The following is a 9389-nucleotide window of genomic DNA, read 5'->3' as shown; positions in this document are numbered from 1 at the left end:
TAGGTCTAGCTGGATAACTCTGTCAACAATATTTTTTAAGTTATGCCCCTTTTTAACTCAGAATATGTCGTTAAATTTCTAAACCGAATACTATCAAAGATATTAACTCAAACTTTGAATTAGGTCCACTTTTTTCATAAAGTATGAAAGCTATTGCATTCAAACTTTCTACACACACTTACTATGATGAGGGGACTGGGCAGGCAAAGTTAGATAACTCTGGCTGGTAATTTGACAGAATTGTGTTCCATTTTTATACTTAGAAAATTGAAAATTTGTATAAGTTTTGTGTTTAGGTCCACTTTATTCCTAAAGTATCAAAGCTATTGCTTTATACTTTCAACACTCACTAACTATCATAAGGGGACTGTGCAGGCAAAGTTATGTAACTCTGATTGGCATTTTGACAGAATTGTGGCCCCTGTTATACTTAGAAAATTGAAAATTTGGTTAAGTTTTGTGTTTTGATCCATTTTACTCCTAAAGTACCATAGCTATTGCTTTCAGACTTGGAACTATCTCTAACTATCATAAGGAGACTGTACAGGACAAGTTGCATAACTCTGATTGGCATGTTGACGGAATTATAGCCCTTTTTTGACTTAGTAACTTTGAATATTTTTTTAAATTTTGTGTTTAGATGCACTTGACTTCTAAAGTATCAAGGCTATTGCTTTCAAACTTCAAATACTTTCTTACTATCATGAGGGTACTGTACCTGGCAAGTTTAATTTTACCTTGACCTTTGAATGACCTTGACATTTTTATTTAAGATCAGATTTGATTCATACTTTCATACCACAATGAACTCCACCCAAACCATCCCCACGCCCCACCCCAGAATCCCCCCCCCAAAATATGTTATTTTTTATTTTTGAAAATAATTAATACCCACATTATTCCCCCTTTCCACCCCCCCACACACCCTTAAATATTTTTTAACATGGAAAAAACACAGATATTTATTTGTATTATTTTATTTTTGAAAGACCGTCCAACCATCCCACCCAAGCTATTGCTTTCAAACTTTAAATATAGATTGTGGAAAAAATATACATGAACTCAGAATCGTCTATAATGTACCACTTCTTTAAAACTTAAGCGATCAATATGTTTCAATTATGGTCCTCTTCCAGTTAGAATGTGACTATATTACCTTTATCTTATTGAATATGAACAATTTGCCCCCTGATGGCTTACGTTATACTGTCAAGCACTCGAAAAGTCGAGCGCGCTGTCTTCTGACAGCACTTGTTACTAATCAAATGCACATTTTACTTTCATAATTGCAGAGATGGCAGAAGGCGGCTTCAGGTTTGAAACGCCTGATGATGTGCATGCCACATGTCACAGGGGCCTTTCCAGTAGTCACTCTCAAGTAAGTACATGTGTTTTTGCAATTACTCTTTTGTAAGTACTAGTGTATGTGTAGTCATTATGCAGTTAATATATATAATATTAATAAGTATGACATTTTAAATACAAACATATATTGGTTTATTTTCACAAAATTAACTTTCTCATTTCTAGATTTTCATAAAATGAATTGTACATGTTGCACGAAATCTAAATATAAATTAAGTTTTTTATTGGTCGCTGCACAATAATATGAACAGTACACGACACTTGTGTGCAGTCAGTATACAATACACTAACTGTTTCAATAATGAAGGAACTAAAACAGCGTAACGGTAACGATACATTGTGTTTAAATTATATTTTATTAAGAGGAAATGTCAATGCCAAATATTTCGCGAGAAGTAAGTACATGTGTTTTTGCAATTACTCTTTTGTAAGTACTAGTGTATGTGTAGTCATTATGCAGTTAGTGCCTGTGCCTAATTAGTTATTCTGCAGTTACTACTGGTGTTGTTGTAGTCGATATCGATTAAGTACTGGTGAAAGCATAGTAACTCATCAGTAAGTGAATGTGTATGTGTAGTCACTCTCAAGTATGTACTTGTGTATGTGTTTTCAATATCGATGAATAACTGATATATGTGTAGTCACTCTCTAATAGGTACTGGTGTATGCATAGTCACTCTTCAGTTAGTACTGGTGTATGCATAGTCACTCTTTAGTGAGTACTGGTGTATGTGTAGTCACTCGCAAGTATGTACTGCTGTATGTGCAGTCCCTTTCCAGTAAGTGCTGGTGTATATTAAGTCACTCTCCAGTAAATACTGGTGCATGTGTAGACACGCTCTAGTGAATACTGGTGTTTTTAGTCACTCATTAATTAGTATTGTTGTATGTGTACTCACTTTCAAGTACGCACTGGTGCATATGTAATCACTCCCCAGTAAATACTAATGAATGTGTAGTTACCTTTCAGTAACTACTGGTGTATATGTGTTGTATATTTTAAGTATGAATTCAAACACATTTCCCCATTATTTGCTGAGCATATAATTTTGACCAATTTTCATAATGTGTAGAAAATATGTACTTTGATAAACACTTCCGCAGTCATAAATGCAATCATTAAATAAGCTTTTTCCGTTGATAGTTTTGTTTTTTATTGCTGTACTGATTGTGGTGTTTACGATTTGTAATATTGACCAATTTTCGTAATGTGTAAATAAGACGTACTTCGACGACCACATCCGCAGTCATAAACGTAATAATTAAACGAGCTTTTTCCGTTGATGTTTTCGTATGGTATTGCTGTACTGATAATATTGTATACGATATATAATTAAAGCTCCATAAAACATGCAATAAATATGTCTCTCAGGTTTAAAATAATTTTATTTATACAATGACATACCAGGATTATATTGCATATGCGTAGAAAAGGGGCGCACAGACTAATATGTTTAATAATATTTTAGCAATATTAAAATTGCTCCTGCTATTTGATGTTTTCAGGTTCAGTGTGAAAATGCCTCATTAGAGACCTGTAATGTGATGAACTGCCTGGGGTATGGACCGGAGATCAGACAGGCGAGGAGAGACTCCCACAGGGAGTATGATAGGCTGAGAACTGCATGTGGGCCTGGTGTAGCAACGGTTATAACTACGGGTAGCAAGGCAGAGGGACTGTCAAACTTCTTTGAAAGTGATATGGATGTACTGATTGTAGAAGAAGGCGTAATGTGTTTAGAAGATGTTGTTAATTCTGACACATTACCAAGGGAGACTACTGTGTTTACTTTAAACACCAGCTTGTGCTACCACGGACACTCTAGGCTTTATTTACTAGAGCGAGGTGGTACAATAAAGTACCACGTCGTGCATGTTGCTCTGTGTAATGATGAAAATGGGAATGTTCTCCTGAGCAGCGCTTCATATTTTGATTTCTACAATAAAATGGGTTTACATCAAGACGAGGTGCGGCATGAGCGTGCAGGACCATCAAGGCCGAGTTCATTTGGACCATTAGATAATGACTTGGTCTTTTCTTTACGCTGCCACTGTCCTGGCATACTATTGAAATGGGCACAACGCAGTCGCTATTGGCCACCACCGGATGTCGTTCACAAAGTCGTAAAAATGGGAGCATTTATGACACCTGTTGGTTTTAAGGGTAGCGAATATCAACATGTTGAATGGAGGATTTGTTTTAATACGGGGGAGAATGAGCTTGTGAGCAGTCTTAATAATACCCTGGTGTACGTTTATATAATATTGAAAATGGTGGTTAAGGATGTTTTAAAGCCAGTTAAGAAAGAAATTACATCATATACAGTCAAAAACATTGTCTTTTGGCTTGCTGAGAACAATTCACAAGCACGGTTTGATAATAGCAGTTTGTTGTATTGGCTTCGGGAAGGACTGGAACAACTTAAAACGGCAATATTAAAGATCCATCTTCCATATTATATGATACCTGAAAGAAATCTAATGGCAGCTTGCGGACTGAATGAAGAGCAAAAGCAAACATGGATACAAATTATAAATGACATGATGAACGAAGGTCAGAAGATATTATCGAGATTGCCCAAGATACGGAAGGCAATAATCTCGCACCCAGAGCCTCTGTTATGGTATAACAAGAAGAGAGTGGAGATTGAACTGGTGAACCTGATGTCCAGGAACAGAATCGAACAGTGCATGGACGAGAAAGGTGTGATAAATGAGTCGGATCCTATGCATCAGGCACTAAGAAGACGTGTAAATGAGATAGTGAGAGAGGTCCGTCAGAGGATGATTGAAGAAGGAAGTCGGGTTGACGCTCTAATGGAGATATATACAAAGATGATGACGTAATATACGTATTATTCAATAATCGTCTAAAATGACAGGAATGTTGTTTATCATACTTTCAAAAATCTACAACGGATGTACTTTAGGACGGTTCCAAAAATTAGAGTATCAGGATAGTGTTCTCCAACCTCCATTACATAATGCCAGTTAGAGAGAAGCTGTAAAAAATGGCTGAAAATATAATAAATAACAATATTTAAGACTTGCTCAACGCTTTCAAAGTTTTAAATGTGTCAAAACCTGTGATCGTGAAAAAACACCTGCAGAACATAACTAGGATATTTTTAGATACATTTTTATCTGAAACGTTGTTCATAGATTAAATTAAAGTCAAAATGATCAATATTAATATTCAATAGTTACTGGGTCCTATTGTGTATGCCAAAAACTGTAGTTTGGCATCAACTGCAGAAGATTTAGATGGGGACGAAATTTTGTGTCTGTGGTCCTCCACAACTTGAAGTAGATATTGCTTCTGTTCTTCATTGCGTGTCAAACTCGAATTGAACTCTTGAATTAATGCCACCCAACGTTCAGCCAAGTCATTGACAACTTTAACAGATGACACTAGATGTTTGCTTTCTTGATACTTTGGTTGATTTTCCCACTCAGTGGGATCAACCTTCAAGAAATCCTGCAATATGCCAAGAATACTGAAAAAACAAACAGTTAGTGCCCTTTGTAACAAAGTTGTTTTGTTTCTTGGTAGTCGGATTTTGAAATGGCTGTATTTGCTTTAGAGGCTCATTTGAGCCTTCAACTTCTTGGGATGCCACAACCAATGAACGCTTCTCGTCAATAGTGACAGCATCGTCAAAGAAGCCTAAGGCAACAGGAGTTTCAGAGAGATATCAAAGTTGGCGCTCAAAGGCTGTTGTTGCAGCCTTGGCAATTTCAGTGTTTGGATATGCAGACAAAGCCCACAGCAGTGCAAGATCTTGTCGTGGAGCACAGTTTGATGCTGGATATCCAGAGCAGTATTTCAGATATACTTTAGTGATGAACAGACATACTTCTTGCAGGTGATGCTATATTTATGACCATAGGATCGACCTCTAAACTGTCTACCACTGACACTTGGGTTTTGTGGATTGTATTGCTCGCGAAATAGCCACATTTTTATAGAAAAAATGACCCTCGCCATCCAACGAGCCCTGCGTATAGCCGCAGGGTACCGAAACCGTATTTCACGTTCAGGTGTACCATCCAAGAAAATGATAAAAGCAATTCAAGCAGTTCGCAGTAGTCGTCACGTCAGGTTGACATTTATTAAGCTGATAATGTGCATACTTGATGACATGATCCTAATAAGGAGCGATCATATTTTCTAAAGTGGTAGATGTATATTCAACTGCTGTACAAAGTGAGTTCTGGTCAATTCGACGCCTATTATCTTTGGGGTGGCCAAACAACTCCATGTTAGGAGAATTTGAAACGTCATGAACTCTGAAAACCTGTTCACGAATAATCTCTGAGATGTTGCGAGGACAGACCAAATTAATTAATTGTCGACCAAGCTCGTTTTCCAAGCAAATACAAGTGCCACCTTTTTCCAGTATTTGAACATGTATCAAAGCAGAGACCCTCGATCTTGTATCGCAAGCCCCAGTCATCAATAGAATGTGTGATTGCGTGTGCCATTGAAGCGGTCGTGCCATCTTGGAGCTTCGGGACAGCGAACAATTTTATCACATCCTGTCCGGGAACCAGAATCAAAAGTCTATCGATTTTACCTCGTTCTGGACCAGTAAAGTCATTCATTATCTTATCGTCCCAATGCAAAATAAGAGGAACTGCAGGATCAAACATTTCCTTGATTTCCGAGCTGAAAAGCTTGCGAATTTTCATGCGGGCTCGTCTTATAGCGCTTGTACTAATAATGACAGCTTCCACATCTTTCTCTAGCAGTCCTGTAGATGCCATTGCTGAATATATATGTGCAGCCTTTCTATTAGAATTGTTTGTTCTATCAAGAGCAGCAGCTACTTGAGGATTCAAAATTATAACACTGCCCCTCGCTGTCTGTGACTTGGGAGCTTTCGGTATGGATCGACCAGCTTCAGGTTCAGCATCTGAAGGCTGTGACAAATTTTCACGGCTAGAAGTAGCAGTTACAAGTGACATCGTTACTGATGTTGACGCTCCTGTTTACTTAACTTCTGATTAATACTTTTCAGCTGAAGGCTGTTTCAATTTCTCAGCTCTAGAAGTAGCAGTTATAAGTGACTTTGGTACAGATGTTGTCCATCCAGTTGAATTGACTTTTGATTAATACTTTTCAGCTGCTATTTTTGAAAAGTAAACTTACCTTATTTCACCATATGTATATACAAAATATAATGCTTAAGGAAAAACATTGACTTAAATCACAAATGTGTGGATAACATGACCCAATAAGTAAATACATGCATTTGAATAAATAAGTAAGTTGTAAGATTATGTTTTTGGTCAGAAAAAAATTGACCGAAACGAGTATTTTTTATTTTTAGAACCTGTTTAGCAAGTTATAAATATTAATTCAATTAATAAATATTTTGGCTACTGAGTTTATATAATACAAATTCAAATGGTGGGTTGGTGGAAAAGAAATTCAGATTTTTTTTTAAATAATGGAAGGGACCACCATATGTATAATTGAATGGTGTGTGATGTTCGTGTGCCTTTGTAAATCTTATGCCTTGAAACGAAAATTATTGCAGGTTAGTAGAGTACATAAATAATAAATCGTTTTCACAGACCCTTTAAACGGATATATTCTTTGACATAATTATTGATACGTAGGCGGTTATCGCTTGCTTACCAGTATCCGACCAAATGATCGTTGCTTAACTGTGTATTTCAAATTGAGCAAATATCATGGATCATTATTTCACTAATCAACATTTATGACAAAAAAAATGTGTCAGTCTGTTCTCTCACAATATTATAATGCAGTTACAACTGATACATTAGGCGATTGGATACTTCGTGTTACAGTTGGGCTAGGGATTTTGTTCCGCAATTAAGGGGTTGCTAAGGGATGAATATTTGTGGGGATTAATCTCTAACAATCCTTGTTTTTTAGGAATTTATCTCTAACATACCACTCTAGGAGTTTTTAGGGACGTCTTTGGGTGAACACGGATTGTTTGGGATTGTTAGAGCTGTTTAGGGATGCTAGCACTCTGCGCATGCGTACGGATGAAAAGGTTGAGTTTAGAATGCGAGCTTTTACCGATATTGCGCATGCGTAGGGGTGAAAATGCGGATTTATTATCGCGAGCTACAGTAAAGCAAAGATCTATAAATAAACAAAGATTAGAAACACCCATTCGGACCAAACGAAAGTATTGGGACTTTACGTGGCAGACACAAGATCTATATCACGTGACATCCATCGGGCAGTCGCTAATCTCCCTTTGTTTTCTGGCGTTATCATGCGCTACGGCAGCGTGTCCGACCGCTTAATTCCAATAAACAACATGTCATAATTTTGCACAATAGAAATGAAAACATGCGATACGTGTAGAAAAAAAGGATCGATATTTATAATAGCGTTGATAAATTAAACGCGATTTAAAAATAAAACATAGCAGATTTGAAAAAATATATGTATCTAAACCAACATTCAGCAACAATACGTTACAATAGTTTTGAAGTAAAGTAAATCTTGCAACTGCCCAAAACTTATTATTTTTAATTTGAAATAAATAATTAAGTATAGGTATTTCGGTGATCTCAAAATCTATAGTCCCTAACTTTATGCTTTTAACATTAATATTTTCATGGGTATTAAATAACAATACTTAGAGCGATTTTAGGCAGAGTTAGAATATTTAAAAGTATATATCTGCCTTTGCCTAAAACATTTTTGCTTCTTTAAAAATACTTCTTATGTACGTATCATTTTAAAAATAATATAAAAATGTTTAGGACTAAAAAACTTTTTTTCAAATTTTAACGTAAATAGCCTCGGAGATATTCATTAGAAAATATGGGTAACATTTTTGACCGATGCAGATTTTCTTATTGAAAAGGACATATCCGCCTTTGCCTAAAACTGTAATGTTTCTTTATAGATATTTCTGATGTACGTATCATTTTTAAAGGTAATATGACCATTTTCAAGACTAAGAAAACTTTTTGATTTTAACAGTCTCGGAGATATTCATTAGCGAATATATGTTACAATTACATATTTCCGCATTGAAAGTAAATATCTGCCTTTGCCCTTAGCTTTACTATTTTTAAATTTCCCTTTCATTTTTGAAAATCAATTGAGAGGTAATATACAAAGCTATAGCGGAAAAAATACCGCGATAATAGCGTTTCCGATCGAACAAATCTCAAATATCGATTGAATCTTTTAGCTGACGATTTAAGTTGAAAATGGCGATTGTATAACAACATTAAGCTTTCTTTATAAATTTATCAATATCAACTACTTTAAAAGAGCACGCGGAACCTATTTCTGCGCGAAATCGCAATAAACGCCACATGAGGCAATAGATAATCAACTGTTTAGAGATAGCATGACCTTCTATCGAATATTCAAGCCACATTACAGAGTCATGTATGCTGACAGAGCTGCGTCACGAGAAATTTTCAGGTTACTGTCCTGTCGCAGAACTGTGATGATCACCCTCCAATCGGTTCCAAGCATACTTATGAGGTCGGGGTTAACTTGCGACTATTATTTTTGATTGACGTCGATAAACCGGTCGCCGGATAATTAAATAATATATTAAAGACCATGTCTATCATCATCATCACATATTTTACGCGGTGGGAACTTCACTTCAGTACATTGATATTTCACCATGTTCATTTGTGGAATGATTTACGCTGTTATTCTACAGCCACGTGATAAAATTTGATGCTACAAGTCAATTTGTACGCATATACAGGGTTTTTCATTCGATATACACGTACTGGTCGTGTACGTAATTCCGGCCACTTTTGGTGGTTTTATTTTAAATTCTCACGCTGAAGAATTGGAATCGGAATTAAATTTCATATACATATTCCTGGGTTCAAAACTCATCTGATGTGTACGTTTTATTCGGATGGGACGACTGGACTAGACCCAAGTTCTCCAAATTAAACACCATATAAATCGTCCAATTTTCTGTGTCATTTATTTGTACGTCAAAAATCGGCCACTTTTTGATGTCCAATTCATTCTTTATACTTAAACTATT

The 9389-nt window shown here is 36.1% G+C and overlaps 1 protein-coding gene across 1 annotated transcript; it reads left to right on the top strand.

Annotated features, from left to right (window-relative positions):
- The first annotated feature begins 1294 nt into the window (after positions 1-1294).
- LOC127857328 (uncharacterized) lies at positions 1295-4212 on the top strand. Its single transcript, XM_052393732.1, has 2 exons — positions 1295-1378; positions 2872-4212. The coding sequence occupies exons 1-2, from the start codon at positions 1295-1297 to the stop codon at positions 4210-4212; spliced, it is 1425 nt and encodes a 474-aa protein (XP_052249692.1).
- The last annotated feature ends 5177 nt before the right edge of the window (positions 4213-9389 follow it).

This window comes from Dreissena polymorpha, chromosome 14 (assembly GCF_020536995.1).
Source record: "Dreissena polymorpha isolate Duluth1 chromosome 14, UMN_Dpol_1.0, whole genome shotgun sequence".
Taxonomy (NCBI): domain Eukaryota; kingdom Metazoa; phylum Mollusca; class Bivalvia; order Myida; family Dreissenidae; genus Dreissena; species Dreissena polymorpha.
This window is presented reverse-complemented; position numbering and strand designations above follow the sequence as displayed.

Bases quoted from the DNA above. Each gene is read 5' to 3' on its own strand.
- LOC127857328 (XM_052393732.1), top strand. From the start codon at position 1,295: ATGGCAGAAGGCGGCTTCAGGTTTGAAACGCCTGATGATGTGCATGCC. The intron at 1,379-2,871 runs GTAAGTACATGT...TGATGTTTTCAG, and splicing joins TTTCCAGTAGTCACTCTCAA to GTTCAGTGTGAAAATGCCTC.